This window comes from Podarcis bocagei, assembly GCF_964188305.1.
Source record: "Podarcis bocagei genome assembly, chromosome: 7".
In the NCBI taxonomy this organism is placed as follows: Eukaryota; Metazoa; Chordata; class Lepidosauria; order Squamata; family Lacertidae; genus Podarcis; species Podarcis bocagei.
The window spans coordinates 77541878-77567531 of NC_138132.1; the positions used below are offsets into that span (position 1 = coordinate 77541878).

Sequence of the window (25654 nt, forward strand, 5' to 3'; positions counted from 1 at the left end):
CCAAGCAACCGCAAGGTGCTTGCTTCGGTAACCCTAGAAGTTGAGGTCTTCTAACTGCTTGCTGATGCTCAAAGGGATGCCCTGTGTTTGCTGTGTACCACGGTGGAGGTTGAAGCAAATTGAGGTTGCCTAGCAACCACAGGACATGACCTTTGAAAGCCTGCAGGAAGTGATTAGAAGGCAGTGTCTTGTGGTTGCTAGACAACAACTATTATTATTATTATTAATAATAAAATCTTTAATCTCATTTTCTTCCCCCACTAGGTGGGCCTAAAGCAATTCCCGCTGTCAAAAAAGCAAAACATCAACAGCATACCTTTGAGCAGGAATTAAAAGTTTGTATCTTAACTAGGTCCTACTCAGAGTAGGCCCATTTGAAAATAAGGAACCCAAGTTAGTCATGCCTGTTAACTTTAAGATGGGTCTACTCTGAGGAGGACTAGCTTTTGGTTAATGGCCATGAGTAACATTAGGTCCGTTTGAGGAGAATGTAGTTGGGTTTGGCCTAATTTGCATATAAACAAGCGTATAAAAAGAGTATATCAAACTGTGGGTATTATTATATGATTCTCTAAGCCAAGGGTGGGGAATCTCAGGCAAATGAGACTAATGTGGCCCTCGAGGCTGCTCTTGTCTGGCCCTCGGAAATCTCTCCAGAACCTTCCCCGGCCCTGCTTCATAACTTCCTTGCTATGTTTTTGCCTGACTGAAATGTGTCACATTGGGCCTCCTCCTCCCAGGGCCCAGTGTGATGTATACTTTTTTTTTATGCTGTTCCCCACAGGAAGAAACCCACCCACATGACCGTGAATTGCTGGTTCTGCAACCAGGACACCGTGGTTCCGTACGGGAACCGGAACTGCTGGGATTGCCCCAACTGCGAGCAGTACAATGGTTTCCAAGAGGTATGTTTCAAGAGTGGCACCTCGTAAAGCCTCTATGACGAGATGAAATGGCGGTCAAGGGCCAAAGCCAGCTGGGTTGCCTCCAACTGAGGCCACATTCACATCATGTGTTCAAAGCGCTATGATACCACTTTAAACCGTCATGGTTTCCCACCCCCAATTTTTTTATATAGTTTGTTAAATGTGCTGAGAGCTGTTGGGAGGTCTCCTGTTCCCCTCATGGAGCTACAATTCCCAGCATTCTGGGAATTATAACTGTGAGAAAAAAGGGTCTCTTAAGCACCCTTTACCCTTAACAAACTACAGTTCCCAGGATTTTTTGCCTAGGGGGGCATGACTGTTAAAGTGCAGTAATAGCGCTTTAAATATATGGTGTGAATGTGGCTTAAGTTTTGCTCCAGAGTAGACCCATGGAAATTAATGTCCGTAAGTTAGTCATGGTCATTGCTTTCAGTGGGTGTGCTCTTGAGTGGGGCTAGCCTTGGGTACAAACCTGGTGCCAACTCATGTGCGTCTGTCTGTTCGATATTGGTGTGCATTAATTTATGAATCCCCTTTTACATCTATCTATCTATCTATCTATCGATCTTAATTTCTTTTTTTTTTAATTTTTATTGGTTTTACAGAATTTTTTAAAGACAAACACCTAAAAAGACATACAAACACGTATAGTTTCATAACATTTTTTCATAAACCTCTTTTCCGGGACTCCCCCATACCCCCCCTTTCTGCATCCCAATGTCCATAATTTTTTAGCAACTTCTAAATGTTCCTTTCCAACCTCTGTCGTCTTAATCTTTTCTATAATCTGGTCTTATATCGCTGTATCCCTTTTTTCCGGAAAACCTCAACATTCTAGCATTCATCAAGTTTATAATAGTCCTTAAGATAGCTTTTAAATTTTCTCCATTCTTCTTCCGCCATCTCTTTTCCCTGATCACGGATTCTGCCTGTCATCTCAGCCAATGTCATATAGTCCATCACCTTCATCTGCCATTCTTCCAGAGTGGGTAGATCTTGTGTCTTCCAATACTTTGCGATGAGTATTCTTGCTGCTGTTGTAGCATACATAAAGAAAGTTCTGTCCTTCTTTGGCACCAATTGGCCGACAATGCCCAAGAGAAAGGCCTCTGGTTTTTTAAGGAAAGTACATTTAAGTACCTTTTTTATTTCATTATAAATCATTTCCCAGAAGGCCTTAATCTTCGGGCATGTCCACCAAAGGTGATAGAAGGTACCTTCAGTCTCTTTACATTTCCATTAATTTCATTACATTTATATCCCACCTTTTTTCTCCCGAGAGGAGCTCAAGATAGTGCACACACACTTCTCCCCATCTCCGTTTCATCCTCACAGCATCCCTGTGAGATAGGCAAGGCTGGCGGGTAGCGACTGGCACTGAAGATACGCAGTACAGTTTGAACACCTTAAGGCAAGAGACCTTTTCACCCAGCTGCAAAAGCTTGTCAAAGCAAAAATGTAATTGGGTTGTTTCTGGGAAGTACAGATTGTGGGTGCCTGCTGTATTGCAGCAGGGCTGCTGTTCCACAGAAACAGGGGCAACCACAACAAAGGCCCTGCTTCCGAGTTGTTATGGTGTGGGCTTCTGATTTTTTGGGTGTATGTCCCCGTTGGTAGAATTTACTGGCAGAGGTCGAGGGTGGCAGCTTAAAAGCAAAAGTTGGTGTAACGAGTGAACCACCTTTGGGATTGAAGGGAGGGGATAGTTTTGGGGTGTGGAATGTTAAGGTAAGTGGGGTACATTTGGAGTGAGCATTGAATGAGAATCAGATGGCAGTGGGCGTAGTAGGTAACTTAACAGCTTCAGATCAGTTTACCTGTGAGTTCACCTGACCCCATCCGTATATGCTCGCTCCGCCTCTTCATTCTGCAGAATGTTACAAGGCGCCACGTAATAGTCATTCTGCATTTATAAGGAATCCATCCTTTAGCGTGGCAACACCCACACTTTGGAACTCCCTGCCTATTGAAACCAGGGAGGCGCCTTCACTGCACTCTTTTTGTTTTTGTTTAGGCCAGCCTACCCATACATGATTTTACCTTCCTAAAATCTGGATTTTAGGTTATCATTGATTTTAATCATTATTCTTTATTTAATTTACATACCTCCTTATACCTGGGGGTCTCAGAGCGGTTTGCAGAACAAAATCAAGATCTAAAACCACAAAATACATAATAAAAATAAAAACAACAACCCAATAGCCCCTCCCCACAAAACAACAACAGCACATTTTAAAAGGGCATAGGGTGTAAATCAGATCAACCAAAGGCCTGGTTAAAAAGGAATGTTTTTGCCTGGTGCCTAAAGGTGTATAATGAAGGCGCCAGGCAAACTTCCCTGGGGAGAGCATTCCACAGACGGGGAGCCACTGCAGAGAAGGCCCGTTCTCTTGTTGCCACGCTCCGGACCTCTCAAGGAGGAGGCACAAGATAATTATTTTTGAAGATTTTAAATAGTTGCTTTTGATGGATCATTTCATTGTGTTAATTCATTTTGTAAACCACTTTGAATCTCTCTGGGTGTTTTTTTACAATCAAGAGGTATAATACTGTATACATTTTATGAAGTTAAATCCATCTGTACTTCACACATTACTGTGAATTGGTTCCTCAAATAATCTCTGGTACAATTTTTATCCATCTTCCATACAAGAGAAGCGGACTGTTGCCCTCTCACTCGGTTCTGCCTTAATTGGATCTCGCCAGTTTTCCCGTAGGTCGTCCGGTTGGCGAGACTCATGAAACCAAATGCCCCAGTTACTCTTATGAATTGACTTTGAAAGATCCCTACTGGATCATCAGATCAGAAGGCCCATCTAGTCCAGCATCCTCAAAGTGGCCAACCAGGTGCCTATGGAAAGCCCATAAGCAGTGCAGTGGTGCACTCCCCACTTGAGAACCACAGCAACTGGTTTTCAGAAGTTTACCGCCTCTAGCCCTGGAGGGTAGTACACAGCTGTCATGGCAAGTAACCACCAATAACCCTAGCAGTGAGAGTTGCTAGGACTTTAATTAAGGTTTGTTTTGTGGCATACCACTTGTGGGTTTTCCAAACCACGAGCCTGGGTTTGGCCGTGATGCTAAACCCAACTGTTTCTTGGCTCACAATAGCAAGAGGAGCAAAGAAGAAGGGCGGGTTATAAACTTAAAACAATAATTTGAAATGGTAATAAATAACTTCCCAAGGTTGCTTTTGTTGGCCATTAAAAATGAAGAGTATCTCAGGGTGCAGATAAATCTATGGATTTTGCCGCCATTTGTTACTTTCGTGGCTGGCCAATCACGGGAATGACAAGTCCCAATGAAATACAGCTTTGTTTTGCATTCATAATATTTTGTATTTTTTTTATCCCCCCCCCCCAATTATTTTTATTGATTTTCCAATTTTTAACCCAATTATACAGATTTCTGGGTCTTCTTAAGAGCTTGGTGCCCATGGGAAGGTCCCTAACCATAGGACCAGGGGAAAACTCTGGCCCTCCAGATGTTGTTGGGGCTGGAGTTCCATTTGACAACAGCAAGAAACAGTATCTTCATCTCAGTATTGTGGAATGCTCTGCCGGTAGAGATTCAGCAGGTGCCTTCTGTCACAACTTTTAAATGCCTGCCGAAAACTTATATTCTATTAGGCTTATGCAGGCAGTTAAGAATCCATCTTTTCATTTTAGGTAGCTGATTTCTGATTTTAACTCTTTAATGTGTTTTTTTATTGTATGGTGGCCCACAAAAGGGCCTTCTCTGTGGCAGCCCCTAAACTGTGGAGCTCCCTCCCCACAGAGGTGCATCTGTCACCTTCATTATACAGCTTTTGACATTTGAGGTGTAAATTTTTAGGACCGTCCTTATTTCTGTAACTGTAGTTTTAAAGTGTTTGTAATATTGTGCTCTAATGTTGTGTGTTAATGTAACCTGCCCTGGGACCACAGGCTGCAGGTAATAAAAATTTAAGCAGTGTACAATTGTTGTGAACTGCTCCAATTAAAAAAAAAATGATTAGCAGTGTATAGATATTTTTATGAATAAATAAAATTAAAATGTAGAGCAGCAGGAAGGAGACTGGAGTAACCAATGCCTCCCCTTTTGATCCCTCTTGGCAGAATGGAGATTACAACAAGCCAATCCCAGCTCAGTACATGGAGCATCTGAACCACGTTGTCTCTGGGGCCGGCGCCTTCTACGACCCCACCAAGCCCCAGCAGTGGGTGAGCAGCCAGGTCCTTCTCTGTAGGAAGTGCAACAACCATCAGACCACGAAGATTAAGCAGCTGGCGTCCTTCACTCCCCGGGAGGAGGTATGAACTGATCTCGGGACTCAGAGCAGCCCTTCATTTTAAGGTTCTGGTACTTAACCTTCCCTAGGGCCATAAACCCACAGAAGGGGAAGCTCGACCCAGGAGGCAAATGCGACCCTCTGGATCTTAGGAAACGAACCTTTTGTGGTTGTTTACATCGTTCTATTTCATGTACACACCATACTTTTAAATGTATACATTTAACGTCCCCGCCAAAAATTGTGGGAGCTGTAGTTTGTGTGTGATTACTTTCATGGAAAACTTATAATTCAGAGACCGATTAAAATAAAGAGGAAACAACACAATTGCATTAAAATTACACACAAAAGGGTGCAGCTTTACATTGCTGCATTCACACTCCCTCGGAAAAATAATTATTATTGATATTGGGGTGGAGGTAGCAACATGACCTTTCCTTGCTTTTTTTTTTTCCTAAATATTTGCTTTGTTAATAACTTATCAAGAAGTTCTTCCTCAATGTCTTACAGTTGAAAAGTTTCTAAGAACTCCACAAAGAGTAGCGCATTTCACAGGAGGCTTTTGAATATTGTTATCATTTTGTCTAAAATGAATTTTAGTTTATGAATCTAAACTCTGACTGCATACATCTGCACCATACATTTTGAGCTCCCCCTACCAAAAAAATAAAATAAAAAAATCTTAGGGAATGTGTTCTTCCTGTCAGCGCTGCAATTCTCCGCACACTTGAACTACAGTTCCCAGGACTCTTGGGGAGGGAGAAAGCCATGTTCTTTAAATGCATGATGTGTATACAGCCACAGTCTGAATTTGCAATGCCCTGCAAGTGTCTTCTGCTGCTGCCTTGTCGTCCTACCCCCTTGGTCTCTATTACCTCCCCCCCCCCCTGCTTTTTCATGTGTTACTGCCTTCCCCACTCCAGGTGGTGACATCTTTGAAAATGCCTGCCCCACTTATTTCAGGTGTCATGGCAACCAGGATAGCAATGGCAAGACACAGGCCGGCTTTCCCCATCCATGACTTAACACAAGAAGCTTTTTGTCTGGTTGGAGGGTGCCTTGAGGGAAAAGTGAGCTTGCATGGCTAAGCACATGGGGAATCTTTTCCCCCTTAGTTGAGTTTCTGGGGGACGTATGATTGAGAGGGAACTGAATCTAATGCTGGTAGTTCTTAGGCCACGTTCACACAACACATTTTAAAGCACTATGATGATAATAATAATAATATAATATATTATTTATACCCCGCCCATCTGGCTGGGTTTCCCCAGCCACTCTGGGCGGCTTCCAACCGAATAATAAAAACAATACAGTGGTACCCCGCAAGACGAATGCCTCGCAAGACGGAAAACCCGCAAGACGAAAGGGTTTTCTGTTTTGGAGGCGCTTCGCAAGACGAATTTCCCTATGGGCTTGCTTCGCAAGACGAAAGCCCATAGGGAAATGCTGGCGGTCGGGAGCAAAGACTTTCGCCCACAGCCGGCCTTCAGAAGAGGACCTCTTCTGAAGGCCGGCGGGGGGCAAAAGTCTTTGCTCCCCCCCGCCTGCCTTTCCCCCCTGCCCCGGGCGATCTTAAAATGCTGGCGGGCGGGAGCGAAGCGTTCGCTGCTGACCCCCAGCATTTTGAAATCTCCAAGGGACAGCAGAGAAGTCTCTGTCCCGGGGAGATTTTAAAATGCTGGGGGTCGGGAGCGAAGCGTTCGCTGCCGACCCCCAGCATTTTAAAGTCTCCCCGTGTCCCGGGAAGGTTTTAAAATGCTGGGGGTCGGGAGCGAAGCGCTGCCGAACCCCAGCATTTTAAAATCTCCCCGTGTCCCGGGAAGGTTTTAAAATGCTGGGGGTCGGCAGCCCGACCGCCAGCATTTTAAAATCTTCCCGGGACACGGGGAGATTTTAAAATGCTGGGGGTCGGCAGCGCTTCGCTCCCGACCCCCGGCATTTTAAAACGCTGTTGCGAGGGGGGGCGGGGACACCTGCCCCAGCCGCCCCACTTCGGAAAGCTGTTCCGAAGCGGGGCGGGGGGGGGCGGGGACACCTGCCCCAGCCGCCCCACTTCGGAAAGCTGTTCCGAAGCGGGGAGGGGGGGCGGGGACACCTGCCCCAGCCGCCCCACTTCGGAAAGCTGTTCCGAAGCGGGGAGGGGGGGCGGGGACACCTGCCCCAGCCGCCCCACTTCAGAACGTTGTTCCGAAGTGGGGAGGGGGGGCGGGGACACCTGCCCCAGCCGCCCCACTTCAGAACGTTGTTCCGAAGTGGGGAGGGGGGGAGGGGACACCTGCCCCAGCCGCCCCACTTCGGAACGTTGTTCCGAAGTGGGGAGGGGGGGCGGGGACACCTGCCCCAGCCGCCCCACTTCGGAAAGCTGTTCCGAAGTGGGGCGGGGGGCGGGGACACCTGCCCCAGCCGCCCCACTTCGGAAAGCTGTTCCGAAGTGGGGAGGGGGCGGGGACACCTGCCCCAGCCGCCCCACTTCAGAACGTTGTTCCGAGGGGGGGCGGGGACACCTGCCCCAGCCGCCCCACTTCAGAACGTTGTTCCGAAGTGGGGAGGGGGGGCGGGGACACCTTCCCCAGCCGCCCCACTTCGGAAAGCTGTTCCGAAGCGGGCAGGGGGGGCGGGGACACCTGCCCCAGCCGCCCCACTTCAGAACGTTGTTCCGAAGTGGGGAGGGGGGGCGGGGACACCTGCCCCAGCCGCCCCACTTCGGAAAGCTGTTCCGAAGCGGGGCGGGGGGGCGGGGACACCTGCCCCAGCCGCCCCACTTCGGAAAGCTGTTCCGAAGCGGGGAGGGGGGGCGGGGACACCTTCCCCAGCCGCCCCACTTCAGAACGTTGTTCCGAAGCGGGGAGGGGGGGCGGGGACACCTGCCCCAGCCGCCCCACTTCGGAAAGCTGTTCCGAAGCGGGGAGGGGGGGCGGGGACACCTGCCCCAGCCGCCCCACTTCGGAAAGCTGTTCCGAAGCGGGGAGGGGGGGCGGGGACACCTGCCCCAGCCGCCCCACTTCGGAAAGCTGTTCCGAAGCGGGGAGGGGGGGCGGGGACACCTGCCCCAGCCGCCCCACTTCGGAAAGCTGTTCCGAAGGGGGGAGGGGGGCGGGGACACCTGCCCCAGCCGCCCCACTTCGGAAAGCTGTTCCGAAGCGGGGAGGGGGGGCGGGGACACCTGCCCCAGCCGCCCCACTTCGGAAAGCTGTTCCGAAGCGGGGAGGGGGGGCGGGGACACCTGCCCCAGCTGCCCCACTTCGGAAAGCTGTTCCGAAGCGGGGCGGGGGGCGGGAACACCTTCTGAAGGCGGGCAGGGGGCGAAAGTCTTTGTCCCCCCTGCCTGCCTTCCCAGGGGCTTTTAAATCGCCCCGGACAGCGGAGAAGTCCTCCGCTGTCCGGGGCGATTTTAAAATGCCGCCCGCCAGCATTTTAAGATCGCCCCGGACAGCGGAGAAGTCCTCCGCTGTCCCAGGGTTTTTTAAAATGCTGGGGGTGGGAAGAAAAGCCCTTGTGTCCCCCCCCCCCCAGCCTTCAGAAGAGGTCGGGGGACAGACTGTCCCCGGACCTGGTCTGAAGTCGGTTTCCCTAGGAACGCATTAATTGATTTTCAATGCATTCCTATGGGAAACCGTGCATCGCAAGACGAAAAAACCGCAAGACGAAGAGACTTGCGGAACAAATTAATTTCGTCTTGCGAGGCACCACTGTACAGCATCAGACATTAAAAACTTCCCTAAACAGGGCCGCCTTCAGTTGTATTTTAAAAGTAAAATAGTTGTTTATTTCCTTGACATCTGCTGGGAGGGCGTTCCACAGGGCAGGCGCCACTACTGCTTTAAACAGCTGTAGCTTCCCCCCAAGGATCTATTTGTTAAGGGAGTTGAGAGTTGTTAGGAGACCCCCGTTCCCCTCACAGAGCAAAAATTCCCAGAGTTCCTCGGGAAGAGGGTTTTATGGTTAAGCCATTCTGGGAATTGTCCCTCTGGGAGGGGAATAGGAGCCTCTTAACAGGACTTAGAACTCTTTAACAAGTAACAGCTCCCATAATTCTTTGGGAGAAACCATGGCTGTTTCAAGTGGTATCATAGTGCTTTAAATGTGTGGTCTGAATGGGGTCATGCTTGTAACTTGGTAGAATGTTGCTCCCTGTGTTGTATACAATAAGACCCAGCAGAAGAATATTGATCCGTCAGTGAAATTTAAAATGGCCCAGGACAGTGGTTCACAAACATTTTCTCTGGGCCACACTTTCAGAATAAAAATTTGCTCGTACCACCCTGAATTTTTTTATTGATAAGAAATACATTGGAAAACAAAAAGAAACAACTCCTAGCCCTGATTGATTTATAACATGGAACACAACTACTTCATAAAATGACTATAGGACATCCAGAAAATATAAATCAATGCAGCTACATAAGAATATAGATTATTCCCAGAATATAATTATAAACGAGCCTCTTACGTATTGTCAGGGGTTTAGGTGCAGAGGCACGGGCAAGGGAGGAAACAGAGAGCGAAGGAGAGGAGACAGAGGAAAGGATGAGTGATGACGACGACCCGAGATCTCCCAGTCTTTCCAGTGAATCAGAGGATTCACAGAAAGGAGCACCAGTGGCCAGGGCAAGGGGGGAGTCTAGGGAGGCACCCCAGGAAGATAGAGCCAGAGGAGACTCAGGGGGGAGCAGCTGGAAATCGGGACCAGCGTCACCGCCAGGAAGCAGGGAAGAGGAAAGGAGCCAGGGGGGAAGCGCTGGCAGCTCACCACAGGAGGGAGGGCAGGAGTCAGGAGTGGCCACACCTCCATCGGAGAGCGAAGAAACGGTTAAGAGGAAAGTGGAAGGTTGGGCGCGCGCGCCAAGTTCAAATGCCGAGGAAGGCGGCGCAGTGAGCAGCCCCGAAAGGGAACCAGGTCCTAAAGCCCGGCGCAAGGAGGCAGAAGGGTCCGGGTCAGCGTCAGAAGAATCCCGGAAGGAAGAAGCCCCGGGGGGTAGAGGGACCCAGAGGAGGACAGTCAGGAGGAAAAGGTGGAGCAAGGCTAGGATATTAAGTTGGTGCGCACGGGGCGGAGACTCAGACGGAGCCTCGCCGATCTAGCTAGTAGACGTAGAGTTGCAGACAGCAGCGTGAGAATGGAAACTGTAATTCAATAAAGACTTTTACTTAATGACCGCTGGCTAGCGTGATCCTCTGTGAGCTAGGATCTTGGAGCAGCTCTGACACGTATGTATCATAATAATGTATACATGAAATTCATACTTATTTAGTCATGTTCTGGATCACAACTAGGAATGTCCTCAAGTTTCACTTGATACTCTTGCTTTCTTCTTGAAAAGATAGCTGTCCCTTTTCTGCAAGAAAATAATATTTTTATACTATACCATACTTCACTACACTGAAATATTCAAATGTTTCCTTGAGTGTCTTTGAATCTCTCTGCCACACCAATGTGGTGTGCCACACCTTTTGAGAACCACTGGCCTAGGAGTTTAAAAAGCCTGAGAGGGTGAGGATCAAGGCTTTATTTTCCAGTCGGAACTCACCAGAACTCAGTTCCAGCACCTCCCAGGTGGGCGCCATTGCCATTATAAGAGAACAAGGGATGCATTCATGGTGAGTTCTGGCACCTTGTTCTAGAAAAATAGCACTGGTGAGGATGTTTTCTGCCTGGTACCGATGTTCCTCTCTTCTGCTTTGTCTCTAACAATGAAGTAGCAGAGATACTCATGAAATGGGAGCATGTGTCTGGTGCTCTTTTTCTGGTGGGGATTGAAGCCAGAAGTGTCTCTGCATGCAGAACTCCTCCTCTCCCGGCCAAACTTCTGCTCCTTCTTCCGGGCAGGGCAAGTACGACGAGGAGATTGAGGTGTACAAGCATCACCTGGAGCAGACCTACAAGCTCTGCCGCCCTTGCCAGGCCGCAGTGGAGTACTACATCAAGCACCAGAACCGGCAGCTCCGTGCCCTGCTGCTTCGGCACCACTTCAGCCACCGGAAGACAGACAAGACCTACATGCAGGTGAGGGAGAAGGAACAGGAAGGAACGGCTGTTGATTGGGGGTGGGCGGGGCATAGCACTTGGGCAGGAAGTGACAGCTGTTCATTGGGCAGGGCATCATGTTTGGATGGGCTGTGGGAGCAACAAGTGCTGAACCCAGAAGAGGATGGACACACAGCGATGGTGGAATCTGAATCATGCATTTATTTTTAAATTGCCATATATTTTCTCTTAAGTAGGGCTTTCCCATCCAGCACGCTTCTCTCATTCTCTGTTTCTTTACACCAGGCCTTCTCTCTTCTCCCCGTTTTTCTGCCACTGAATTTTCTCTTGTGCTTATTTTGCCACCCATGTGAAAATTGGACCTAGGGCTGCATGAAATTAGGTGTGAGGCTGCAAGTTGCCATCCATTACGCTGCATCACAGTTTAGTACCATATGTGACCTGTTTCCTATGCTATGCCACAGTTTAGTGTTACATGGGATCTGGGTCATATGCTACATAAGCCCTTCATGGCCTAGGACCCTCGTACCTATGGGACCTCCTCTCCTGGTATGCCCCGCAGAGAACCTTATCCGTAAATTGCAACACCCTAGAGGTCCTGGGCCCTAAGGAAGTCAGATTAGCCTCAACCAGAGCCGGCACCTTTTCAACACGGGCTCCGGCCTGGTGGAACGCTCTATTTCATGAGACCAGGGCCCTGCAGGATCTGATTTCTTTCCGCAGGGCCTGTAAGACAGAGTTGTTCCGCCTGGCCTTTCCTTTTTCCTTTCTCCTTCTGTGATGGTGACTTTCCTGGCTTTTTTCTGGCCCACGTAGGAACAGTCTGGATAGTTGGCCTTGGTGAAGATTTGATGTTTTCATCCCCAAAAAGTTTTTGATTTGAGTTTCTACTGAAATGAGGCTGCATTTTAATGTTGTACTTTAAGCTTGTTTTTAAGTTGTATTTTAATCATTTGTTTTTATACTTGGTGTTAGCCGCCCTGAGCCCGGTCTTGGCTGGGGAGGGCGGGTTATAAATAAAATTTATTATTATTTATTATTATTACATCACAGTTTAGCATTACATGCGACTTGTGGGCCACGTAACCTTTCCAGTGGTTTAGAAGCCTACCTAGAATGCAAGCATTTCTTGCCTGTTGGCTCAGAAGTTGCCAAGAGAACCAGCTTGATCCCGCACAGTTGTGTTCCCTTCCATGTAGGTATAAAGACGACTCACACAGCCCGCGCTGTAATCTTGTGATTCTGAAGGTTCTTCTCTTCCCCTGCAGAGTTTTTATGCTGCGGCTTCGTCCACCACCACAGCCACAACCACACCAGCCCAAGTGATTGCTCTCCGGTTCCTGGCCTTCCTCAGCTGCGTTGTTCTCGTCACGATGGCCTTGTACGGGTCGGGCAACCCGTTCTCCCCTGAGCATGCAACTCCTCCTTCTCCGGCAAGCCCTGGGCCAGCGAGGAACGACACAGGCTCATCGCCACCAGCAGTGCCACCACCAGGCAATGGCACTCTCCTGGAAGTCCTCAGCTGGCAGGAAGTGATCCGGCTGTTGCCAGAGCAAGTCGTGGAGACTCTGAGAGTGGCTTGGTCTTACGGGAAGAACCACCAGATTGCGGTGGTCGTCCTTGGTCTTCTGACGTGCTCCTTAGCCATGCTGCTGGCGGGACGAATTAGGTATGGGGGATTTTTGGGTGGGTGTTAATTATTTTATTCATGGCATCTATGTACTACTTAATTATAAATTATACATTTTATGAAATAAGGTTCCCAGACATGTAGAATGTTGATGTGTGTTTTAATCTTTTTTTAAAGTTTATTGCCAGTTTTTATCTATTTAATATTTTCAAATTGTTGTCTTTATTGATAATTTTACTGCTTTATTCTCTTCGTAAACCACTTTGACGGTTTTGTAAGCCATGTGTTTAAACTTTATGAAATAAATAAATTATTAACGTTTCTAAGCATTGTATGTAGAAGCCATACAGAGAAGAAAGCAGCAATAACAAAATCACCGTAAAACCATAAAATGCTCACCTTTTAAAATCCCTGCTGGAGTCAGACAGTCACATACCTGAAGTTCCTTGTTAACTTTTTAAAATGGAAACAGGTTTTGTTTTCTTCTCTGCATTGCAGCTTGTGCAGTCTTTTTTTTACTAGATTTTCTACCTGGCTGTGTGTCTTTGCAGCTGCAGTCAAAACTGACTTTTGCAAAGTCCGTTGGCATGTTACTTACGTTCAAAAAAGGAAACGTATCTGTAAATCAAACACTGGGGATTTAGAAAGCGAAAGAAAGGGGGCTGCTGGTTAAAGGAACCCTTCACCCATCCTTCCCCCACTGTGGGAATTGGGAGACCAGCAACATCTAGGGGGCACAGGTTTCCCACCCCACTTCTAATAGGATGGTGGAGTCTTAGGATTGTGGCCAGCACTATACCGACTCAGAGTGGACCCATTGAACTGCATTTGGACCCATTGAACTTAGCCACAGCCGTTGATTTCAGTGGGTCTTTGAGTAGGACTAGTGTTGGATACATCCCAGCACCTCCCTGTGAGTGTTTCTGTTCAATATATGTATGTATTATAGGATGTATTAATTTACGTGCTGCCTTTCACATATGTTTCAAGTTGACTTAAACCAAAAACAGCTAAAGGAACAGCTAAAAAAAACAGCTTGGGTACGAAACTAAGATATATAAGCTAGGCGCCAAATAGCTCTTTAAACCATAGTTACAGTCGCCAAAACGGAATGTCTATTTCCATTTTGGGGCAAGACGGCTCTGAGGTCTTATTTTTCAAACAATGAACTGACTGTGATTGTTTCTCAGTTAAACATCTGGCTGGTTCAGATGGCAACCTTGAGCTAGATTAGGAGCTTTGAGAACATAAATAGAAGTCACTTGATCCAGGGACAGCCCACGTATATATTGGCCTGTTCCAACCTCTTTCTTAATGGTGACTGCTCCTGCTCAGGCTGCACAGAAAATGCATTTTGGTTCCAGAAATTCATTCTGATTGTACAGATAAAATGTAACTGATAGAATTCTACCGGATGGGGCATTAATGTGTGAAAACAGTCCAGATCCAATGATCCCCAGACATGCACCTCCAGATAGTGGAGATTTCAGGTGCCATCCTGGCACCCAATCATCTTCAAGTGGTCAAAAGCCAGGTGCAAAATGTGCTTGGCTCTTGGCTAATTTTGAACACTGCGTGCAGCTGGAAAGGCTTGTTGAAACAGAAGTGTTATTGTTTCTGGGAAGTACAAATAAGGGGGTGCCTGCTGTATCTCAAAAGAGGTGCTGTTCTACAGATTGGGGCAGCCACCCAGAAGGTCCTGCTGTGAGTTGCTGTGGAGCAGGCCTGAATGGTCTCTTCCCCCTCCTTCTTACTGCACAGTGTAGCCAACAGAGGCTGGTTTTTAACTCCCCCCCCCCCCCCATGTTTCAGGCTTCGCCGGATTGACGCCTTCGCCTCTGTCCTGTGGCTCCTGGTGATGGGCTTCCACTTGGTGGAGCGCTACCTGCAGGCAGACACCCCCAGCTGGCTCGACACAGCCAAGTTCGGCACCACCTCGCTGTGCTGCCTGGTGGGCTTTGCGGCTGCTGTGGCCACCCGGAAACCAACGGGCCAGCGGAGACCCCGGCCCCGAAGGTCAGAGCCAGAACAGTGACTGTCGGGGGTGGGACAAATACCCTGAAAAATCCAAGCCTTCAAATTCGCTGGCGCTTCTCTTTTCTCTCCCTCTTCCTCCCTGACCCCTTTTAATTTTGTTTTAGGTTGCTCCCCTCCCCCACACACTTTCTTCCCTCCTTTCTTATTATACCTTTAAGAAACTGTGAAGCATCTTCCTTCTCCTAGCTGGCTGTAGCACAATTGCAGACCTCTCCCAGTTGCTCCAGTACTCCTTCATCCTCCTCCATCTAAACCCCAGACGCTAAAGCTGCATCTTCCAAAACAAATCACACTCCGTGAATTGCCCCGCTCTCTGTGAATTGTCCCATAACATGTCGTCCATCTTGGTTTTTGTTTTCGTTTGGCGATGGGAAGGCTCTTTCTTTTTTTCCTTTTTTGTGGTGTGTGTACCACCAGTTATTCACAGTGAGAATCCCCGTGTGTTATCTCAACTTGCCATCGATGCTGCAGACTCTAAACCAGTTTGAAATGGGTTTTGCTGTCGCTTCTTCCCTCAGTACTCCCAAGAATTTTGTGTGCACATGCATTTTCTTTTTAAAGATTTTGCGAGTGTTGAGAATCAGTAGTTGGCGACCTTTTAGAACTGAACTGTATTTCCCAGGATTCCTTCTTTAGTTGGGAGCTGTGATGGTTCCAACTTGATTGAAACTAGTTTAAATGTATAGTGTAGGAGTGCTTTAAGGGATTAGGTCTGCTTACATTTTGTGTGTGTGTGTGTGTTCTGGAGTTTCTAATTTTTATACTGACGTACATTTTTTTATAACAATACTACATAAATAGTGGAGTGGACTTGAAGTGGCTCTAAGCTGGACTCCCCCTAACTTCCTTATTCTCAGTTTATCCTCTGTTAACAGCATGTTGCTGCTTGTGTCTTTTAAATTTCTGAAATAATGGGGGGGGGGGTGACTTAATTAGCAACAGCAAAAAACACCCTCACTTGATTTCAGCTCAAGTTGTGTTGTGCTAACCTTTGTTTAATGTATGGCCACTTTAGCCTTCCCCCCCCCCCCGGTCTCCCCCCCCCAATCCCCGCCCTTAAGCCTTAGTTCCAGCCATCCTGGGATCCAAAGTGGATCAGGATGATTGTCGTTCCGTCAAAGATAGTGGCATCAGCCACACTCTGATGCTGATTTTTAAAAGGGGAAAGGGCGCAGTGATGTTGGCAGCTTCCTCTACACTGAGCCAGCCAAAATGAGCCAAGAACCCTTCCTTTCTGCTTCTCAGTCCCGTCTATAATGATGTCTGCCAAGAATTCAGTGCTCAAACAATAGGGCGCCTGGCCGAGTCTCTTCCATTCACTGGAAGCCCTATCAGTCTCAGCTCTCCCCCTGCGTCTCTTTATTGAACATATCTTTGCCTTATTTGCTGGTATGGAGTTGAACGTCATTCTTTTTTAAAATATATATATTTTTATTTCATAACATTTATACACCCCTTGATTGTAAAAAAATTAAAAAGGCTCAAAACAGTTTACAAAAAGGTAAAAAGAGTTAAAACTATTTAAAACCTCCTACGAAATAATCAGTGATAAGCTAAAAACAGATTAAACACCTGTCAGCAATCTACATGTCTAGGTAGGCTTCTCTAAACAGAAACGTGTTTAACAGGTGCCGAAAAGACTGCAGCGAAGGCATTTCTTTGGTGTCAGTAGGCAAGGAATTCCAAAGTGGGTGCTGCTACACTAAAAGATGAGTTTCTTGCAAATACAGAACAGGTATTATGTGGGACCTGGAGCAGTGCCAGTTCTGCACTGGCATTTTTAAACATAACCTTGCTTTTAAAAAACTATACTTTGCAGCACACATCAAACACCCGGGGCAGAGTCTCTGTGGCACCCACCCAATCCAAGGGCTCGATCAGCCCTCTGCTGTTTGCCTTTAGCAAAGCTACATCATCAAGCACTCCTGTGACCCTCTGAATTGTCTCTTGGCAGCTTTTCCTGCTAAAGTAGTGATGTTCCTAATCCTGTAAGACAACGAAGAAGGATCACTGTTTATTATCATTGTTTTTTGATTTCTTCACCGTAAGGTCCCAGGTGAAGTTAAAACAGTTTAAAAAAAAAAGAGATTGAAGTTGGTTGAAATAATTTACAGTTGGAAAGATAGTGTGGACCCTAAATATATATTTGTTGCAGCAACTTACAGAACAGAAGTTTTAAATTCTTACAGCAGACTACTTCAGCTTCCTCCTTCCCATCAGTTGCTCTGATAAGTGATGCTATTCCTAAAGGTAGTGGCTACAGAGCTTTGAGGATAGAATGCTCAGAAGGCCTTCATTTGCTATTAGAATGCAAGGTTTCTGGTTTGCTCTGTCACTATAATAGATGCGTAGTTTCAGCTGCATCCCACCAGGACAAACTTGTCTGAAGTCCCATTTGATGCTTCAATTGCTATATTTCTTCTAAATAGTATCTGATGTCAGAGGCCAGGGTGAAGAGGTGCATCGTCAGCCTATGTTGAAAGCTAGGAAGGTGCCCATTGCAACTCTGTATGAAGTTGCTGCAGTGCTTGTTCCGAAGACCTTCCAGGGTTCTTATTTTTAATTGTGGACCGGCTGTTGCCTTTTCCCACGCCCTCGATAGACTGATGACCTTTAATGTCGTATTCGTGATTGTTTATTACCAGATTGGTTCACAGCTTGAGTGGGAAGGCTCTGCACACCTTTTATAGTCTTTCTGTTTATAATATTTTAGCTTTCTCCCTTGAAGGAACACTCACGCAGCTTTCCCCTTTTTATCTGCCACAGAACTCAGCTGTGTTGTTTACCTGCCACAAGAACACGCTTAAGGCAGAGATTTCCAGACTTGTTCCGAATCTGAAATTTGTCTTCTGAGCAATCTTGTTTGTCTGTGGCTGGCTGCGGGGGATTATAGAAAATATTCTGTGATATACGCACACAATTCATTGAGGCAGGAGACGGTTAGGGCTTCTTCACGCCAGCTGTGCTGTGATTGCATGAGACCTAACACCATTCTCCTTGGCTTCATGTTGCAAGGGAAGAAGGGGTAATAGGTTGGAGTGGCCATCCTAGAGGGAAGCTTGTCTTTCACTATTGAAAAACATTAATCAAAATACATCAGAACACTCTTAGAACCATGCACTAAAATCTAGTTTGCCCTGACAGCAGCATAGAGGTCAGCATCCTCTGCACTTAGCTTCCAAAGGCCTGTTTGAACAGGAAGGTCTTAGCCTGACAGCAGAAGGATAACAAAGAAGGAACCAGGCTAACCTCTCTTGGGAGGGAATTCCGCATTGTGGAAGCAGCCACAGAAAAGGCTCCCCCCCCCCCCTTCTGATGCTGATGGGTCTGAGAGAAGGCGCTCACCTGAGTATCTTAGCACTGGGCAGGTTTGTATAGGGAAATAGATCTTTCAGGTAGCCTGAATAGCTCAAGCTATTATCCCTAGCATGATGAATTTTATTCTTTATTGCTGTTCACTAAACCTTTGCATGTTCCTTTTTTTTCCATGTGTGTGGTTGGGGTAGGGGGCTGCTATTATACTTTACCCTAAACACGTTATCCTCTATCTCTACCCTCTTTCTCTCCCTTCTTTCCAAAAGTGTGTGTGTGTGGCTCAATGGACTGATGGTGCTTCCCTTTGCTTTTTGCTTTTTAAAAACTGCTTTAACTTTGGTTGTTGTTGGTGTTTTTTTTTAATAGCCTGCTTTTGCAAACACTAAACATTTTTTTATTTCTTTTGCCATTGCATGAAGGCTGGCGATTGAATTTAGCCTCATTAGCCAACGTGATTATTTATTCTCTAATATTATTATATTAAAAGCGTATTTAACAGAGGCAAATAGCTTCCTTCCTTTTAAAAGCTCTTTTTTAAAGTCACAAAAATAGAAAGTAGGTTAAAGGGGAATGGGGGGGCGTGTCATATAAAGAGTTTTTCCTTCTGTACGTACTACTTACGGTAAGGAAAAGTGTAGCCATTATTGCCTTGTTCTCCCTGAAAAAAATAATGTTTGATAAAACCTTCCTTTGAAGGAACAGTGTCTAGTTCTGAAGGGTGTATATGTGTGAATATCAGTCTGTCTTCTGTGAAATTTGCTAGGTTCTATGATGGATGCGGGTGGTGCTATAGTCTAAACCACAGAGCCTAGGACTTGCTGATCAGAAGGTTGGCGGTTCGAATCCCCACAACGTGTGCTCCCGTTGCTCGGTCCCTGCTCCTGCCAACCTAGCAGTTCAAAAGCACATCAAAGTGCAAGTAGATAAATAGGTTCTGCTCTGGCAGGAAGGTAAACAGTGTTTCTGTGTACTGCTCTGGTTCGCCAGAAGTGGCTTAGTCATGCTGGCCACATGACCCAGAAGCTGTATGCCGGCTCCCTCGGCCAGTAAAGCAAGATGAGCACGCAATCCCATAGTCCATCTAGCTTGGTTTTGTCTACACTGACTGGCAGCAGCTCTCCAGGGTTTCAGACAGAGAATCTTCCCAGCCCTGCCTGAGAATGCCAGGGATTGAACATGGGACCTTCTGCATGCAAAGCAGATTCTCTACCACTGAGCTATGGCAAATCATGGGTTTTCAGTTCTGGGCTGCCAGGACATTGCAAAGTGTCTATTCAGAGTCCCGCTAAACCATCATCAAGCTCCCTGGCCTATGACTGGCACAGTGCCCAAACAGATCCTACAAAGAGCACCCTGCAATCCATCACTAAGATGAGAAGACCTAAGGCTGAAAAGGGCATGCTAGCCACATGCTCTGTGTGGTCTTAATGTGTTCTTGCTGCTGAACATGCATTGCGGGGGGTTGGACTAGATGACCCTTGGGGATTCCTCCCAACTCTACAATTCTGTCACTTTGCCTAAAGAGAGGAGGGGATCCTTGAATGGGTTGCCTCTCCCACTTGCTCCACTGGGCAGGTCCTTATGCAAATTAGGTGTCATCCCCTCACGTAGGACAGCAACATCACTCCAGCTCCTTCCTGCCTGGCTCCCCAGTGCAGGCTGAGTGACAGAAGGCACCTGTCACCCTTGTATTTTGAGGATATATTTACAGGAGCGTATGCATTCAGAAAAATGGCTCTGCCTGGTTTGGAGGAGTGCTAGCCCTATCACTAGGAACACTATCAAAGCAATACCAAATGACACCTTGTGGTGGATACAGTGGTGCCTCGCAAGACGAAAATAATCCGTTCCGCGAGTCTCTTCGTCTAGCGGTTTTTTCGTCTTGCGAAGCAACCCTCTTAGCGGATTAGCGCTATTAGCGGTTTAGCGGCTATTAAAGGCTTAGCGGATTAGTGGCTAAAAGGCTATTAGCGGCTAAAAGGCTATTAGCGGCTTAGAAAAAGGGGGGGGAAGCGGAAAAAAATCGGAACACTCGCAAGATGTTTTCGTCTTGCAAAGCAAGCCCATAGGGAAAATCGTCTTGCGAAGCAGCTCAAAAATGGAAAACCCTTTCGTCTAGCGGGTTTTCCGTCTTGCAAGGCATTCGTCTTGCGGGGCACCACTGTATGTGTGAATGCATCTCAGCCTCTTTCGAAATTCCTTTCCGGTAGGCGAGTGGGGTTCTGATATGGACTTGGGACTGTGGCACGGAGTGAGGGAGCTATTTATCTGTCCCTCAGCCTTACCCCACACCAAAGAAAGACATTCTGCAGTAGCAAAGACATAAATGTGCCTTTGTTACCAGGGCAAGCAGCAGCTGGGGAGGGGGCAGCAGACAGTTTCATCAGGAGAACAGCACAAGGAGAAAGAATTAATACTCTCCTCCTCCTGTGCCACATGATTCTGGATTGGAGCCCTTCACTGCTGTGATCAGATTCTCTTTTTAAAAATAAGAATGCATCCATGAACCTCTGCTGCAATGTGGTGTTTGACCCTAAAAGAGGTTATGGGAAAGCTGTAGACCTACCAGATGTTGTTGGACTTCAGCTCACATCGCTTTCAACCATTGGCTGTGCTTGCTGGGGCTGATGGGAGTTGGAGTCTAACAACATCAAGAGGGCCACAGGTTCCCCATCCCTAAAACCTGTGTGTGTGTGTGTGCGTGTGCGTGTGCGCGCGCATTAAAAGTTGCTCTTTAATATATTGTGGATGTTGCAGGAAAACAACTGAAAAACAGGCTTCCTTGCGTTATACTCGCCAAGTGGACCTGAGCCATCGCACTGGAAGGTTCTGATTTCCTGGTGGCTGCTGGGAAGGGCATGGCAACCTGCTGCATGGTGGTCCTGACCGAGAAGGTGGCAGCGGTCAAACACTCCATATCTCAGCTTATTAAGTCAAGATATGCCAAAGCTTTTTGACCAGGCTCTCTTCCCCTTCACTCCTCTCTTTTGCTGCAAAACCACAGTTGGAAGCCTCTTACTAGCCATAGTTTCCTAGTTTTCTTTTTCCTTTTGAACCGGGAAACCATGGTTACCCACTTCAACACAAGCCAAGGATATTTTAAGCCATGGCTTGAAGTTGTTTTTCACAGCTCGGTTTGCTTCAAAGGTACATAGTTATCTCGCCCAGATAACTATGGGCAAAGGTCAGGTGTGGGGTTTTCTCCTTAGGCCCTCCAGATGTAGCTGGACTCCCAACTCCCCATCAGCTGGACCAGCAAGTATGGTCAGTGGCCTGAAGAATGGGGAGTTGTAGTTCCTAACTACATCTATAGTCACAACAATATTTGGAGGACCAAAGGTTCTGCACACCTGACTGATCAAATTGTGGCTTGCACAAAGGGAAGAGTGAGCAGGCTTGCACATGAGAAAATGTAAAATGGACACTCTCCGTGTTACACCAGTGACTTAATGAAGACTCCGGATGAGTGGTATTGGAGTGTTCCTGCGTCACCTGTGATCCAGAGACATTTTTTGCATGATTTGGAATGGGGAGATAAACTCACAATACTTACATTCATCCAAAGTTTCCACACCTCGGTCAGGTGCTGGGGGTGGTCTTTCTCTTCTTCCTTCCCTTTTCTCAATTTGGTCCGGATTCCCTTTGGGCGAAAAAGGTGCAATTCTGCTGCCCACACTGATTTGTGCCTCAAGGTGCATGCATCCGCTTCGGTGTGAGTTTAGCTGTCCTTTTCTCCCCTTCCTCTGCAAACCCAGAAGATATGTGAGCACATAGCATATACCTCTGCACTGTACACTGTCCCATGATCAACTTGATGTGTCTTTATTTATTATTATTATTATTATTATTATTATTATTATTATTATTATTATTATTACTACTACTAAGCTTTTTAAAAATCTCATTTTATGTAGCATAACTGTGCCTCGTTGTTTAGTCACACACTTATCATTGTTGTAAACACTACTTGAACTGCCAAGTTTTGAAAAATAAAGGGCTCCTTAGCCATACACCTTTTCAAAAAGCGCTTTTGACTCCACATCCTTCTTTTTTTGTTTGTTGACTTACTTTCACTGCTCCTACTCCTTGGCAGTTTTGCGTTGCTGAATTCAAGCATGCTTTAAAGGGTTTTTTCCCCATTTTTCTTGGCTGCCAGTACTGCAGGTGGGGCAATTTGTTCTAATCGCCAACAGAGAAATTGTAGTACAAAATCAATAAATCTTGAAACCTGGCCCCAAGTGCACCTTGAGGACTAGTAACAGAGAGCAAGCCAAACAATAGGAAGCCAGTGTAATCTGCATCAAGGTAAATTATGCTGGTCTATTTTATGCCTGTTCCAAATTCTGTTCAGGAGTGGAGCTACTGGCAGCCAAGCTGGCCCAAGCCTAGCAGAAGGGTGGGGGGAAGCTATTAAAACAAAGTTTGACGACTTCCACCTTTTTTGTCCTGGTGTAACTTCTGTGTTGCTAGGTCACATGACTGAGCTGAAGGGAGTTTGGAACGGGTACAACTTCCACTTCCACAAAACATCAGTCTCTTGGATTTGCCCCAGCTGTCCTAGGATAGAGGACTTAAGGCCAGTGAAGGCAAAGATCTGCCTCTTTCCATCTCTGCTCATTCCATCTGATCTCGGGTTTGAATGTCTCCCCAACTTGTTCCAAAGTTGGAATTTGAAAGGAGTCTTTTTTGACCAAGAAGCCTGAGGGATCCCTCAACCCCATCAGAGGCTGCCCAAGACCACCTCCTTTTTGTATATTCATAGAGCCGTAGAATTGTGAAGTTTTAAGGGACCCTGAGGATTATCTTGTCCAACCCCCTGCAATGTAGGAATATGCAGTTGTGCCATACGGGAATCGAAACTGCAACCTTGGCATTATCAGCACCATGCTCTAACCAGCTGAGCTATCCAGCTCCATCCTTCAGACAAGAATTAGCATCTGCATTACTGATGATTTGACTTACTTTCCCCCCCTTTTTAGTGGCATACTTCAATTTGCTCCTTAAAACTTAACGTTTTGTTAAAAGTCTTTTCTTGGTACTAGATATTCCACCCTTTAAAAGAACAAACTGTTGTATCCAGAAACAACCTCCCAGGCCCAAAAGCTCAAGATTCCCCCGAGAGATCTGTTTACCTAGCAATGAATCTGAGACCTGCTTCAACCAAATGTCTGTAGCTCTGTCGCTGAGTCCACGGCCTTCTGTGGGTCGCTGCAACATGTGCTTTGGCTAGTCCTTGCCTCTTATTCCACCCACCTTGCCCTTCTTGTGGTATTCTGCCTTCTCAAGCACCCCTCCCAAGCTCAGTTGCTGTTACAGATTCCTGGCTGGTGGAAGAGCTGACTCAGGGCAATGCTTGCATCTTTAAAAATGTTCGTATACTGTCTTCTCTGCCCTTCAAAGCATCCTGCACACAGCATGCTAAACAAGGAGGACTGTGGTTCTGCTGCAATCCTTCGCCTACCTGGTGCCTTCTGGATGCTTTGGACTACAACTCCCATCAGCCACCTGTGGCTGATGGGAGCTGTAGTACCCAAACATCTGGAGGACCCCTGGATTGCAGAGGCTGTTCCACAGCGCCTCATGGATGAGACACAGAAATAGGAGCTCTCATTGCAAAACCTAGGTCTGGCAGAGGGTGAGTGTTTTTGTGTCCAAGAGAAGGGCCATGATCCTTCCAACCAAATCATAGAATTGAAGAGTTGGAAGGGACCCCAAGGGTCATCTAGTCCAACCCCCTGCAATGCCGGAAGAATCCCAACTAAAGCATCCTCCCACAGCCCAATATCCATGGCTGGCATTAACAAACACTTCACTTTCGCCTTCTTTGAATGAGGGACTCACAGAATCTGAGAATCTTGGGGTGTTTTTTGTAGTTCTTTCAAGGCCAGAGAGAGAGAGAAAATCTTCTGCACACTTAATTTACTTTTTCCCAGCCTCCATGATCCAAATTCTCTCCTGTGAAATTCCACAACCATGGTTCTCCATGCCTCAAGATTAATAAGGTCTCTTCTGCATTCTTTCTGAAGGGGGGGGGGGAATCCACCTCTATTATTGCCATAAAAGTTTCTGTTCTGCATCCAGCAGCAGGAGACAGTCTGGGACTGCTTTCTGTGTTCTAAAGCTTTGAATGGCGCCCCCCCCACCCTCCCTTCCAGGCTCTTCTTAGCCAATGGCTGCGAGGCATGCAGATGAGCCCTGATAACTGGCCTATCCATGATGCCGGAATTGGAATGCAAAGCAGGTCATAAGAGTCTTGCAAGGGAGGGGGAGAAGGAGAGCATTTTGCAGCATTTAAAAGTGCATTTGTTCAAAATACACAAGGCAGCTCTCCTCTCTCTTTAAAGTCCTGATAAGATCGAGCTACCATCCGCACTGGAGCTGATGTCAAGTAAGCACAAACAGAGGCAGCCCAGTTCTGTTTAGGTTTTCTGGTAAGCAAATCCTATTGAATTCAGCGTTACTTCAAAGTAAATGGGCATTTGCTTGCAGTTTTCAACAGTATGTTAACTTTACTGTCACCGTCTATTTGCAGAGGTGCACCCATCTATAAGCCACGTATGTGAAGTCAAATGATTTTCATTTATGAAAAGAACCCTTGGGTTTTGGTTTGGGGGGGAAATAAGTAAAATTACTTTAAGTCCTCTTTGGCACACATCCTTTTGATATGTAGCAGCAGGTAATGGTTTTATTTTTGAAGCCATTCTGATGAAATTCCCCATGGTTCAGCCCTATAAATGGTGGTTCTTCTGCCCCACCTCTCTATTTTATCTTCCCAACAACTCTGTGAAGTGGGAAGGATGCAACGAGCCTAAGATCACCCAGTGAGCTTCATGGCAAAGTGGAGTTTTTCCTGGTTTTTGGCTTCCAACGTTTGCAACGTTTCTGGCCAATAACCTTCTCCTGCAGAGTATCCAGAGCAGTTCTTTATGTCCTAAAACTTTTGCTCGATGTCTTTGTTCAGCTCTGGGATTTTTGACTAGGTTTCAAGACATTTTTAGCTGCTGCTGACACAACTGAGACAAAATCAGTGCCTAGGCTCCCTTTTTTCCGCTTCACACCTAGGTCGCTTTTCCTTTTGTGCCATGTCTCTTAGATTGTGAGCCTGAGGGGCACAAGGGCTGTCTTGTCATGGGTATTTGGGAGCCTTTTTCAGCTGAAGAGCACAAGAAAAATGCCTTGTCGTCATAGCCATTTTGCCTTGTAACCACAAAGCTTTAATTAATGGGAAGGGGGAATCTTACGATGAGTGGCCACGACCCACCAGGATTTTAGGAGGAACTGTGGCATGAGAAATGTACACACTGCAGGACATGGGTGTAGTTCTCTTCTGGGATTTGGATAGATGGATGGATGGATGATTGAGATCCCCAAAGACAAGGTAGGTGATGGAGGGCTTTCAGTTACCTGTATCAACCCTTTGCAAATGATGTAGCTTGTTTTTATACTGCATGCACATGTATAAGAACATAAGAAGCTGCCTTATACTAAGT

General features: G+C 46.8%; 1 protein-coding gene across 3 annotated transcripts in view; it reads left to right on the forward strand.

Annotated features, from left to right (window-relative positions):
- Window positions 1–25654, forward strand: part of TMEM201 (transmembrane protein 201) — a 50475-nt gene that overhangs the window by 11208 nt on the left and 13613 nt on the right. For 2 of the 3 annotated variants that reach the window (XM_081201532.1, XM_081201533.1), the window contains exons 2-6: window positions 785–905; window positions 5024–5218; window positions 11024–11200; window positions 12451–12851; window positions 14625–14828. In XM_081201532.1, the coding sequence (XP_081057658.1) occupies window positions 785–905; window positions 5024–5218; window positions 11024–11200; window positions 12451–12851; window positions 14625–14828 (1098 nt within the window). Of the gene's footprint in view, window positions 1–784; window positions 906–2201; window positions 2338–5023; window positions 5219–11023; window positions 11201–12450; window positions 12852–14624; window positions 14829–25654 lie in introns of those variants that run through there. The other variant, XM_081201534.1, reaches the window with a different exon arrangement.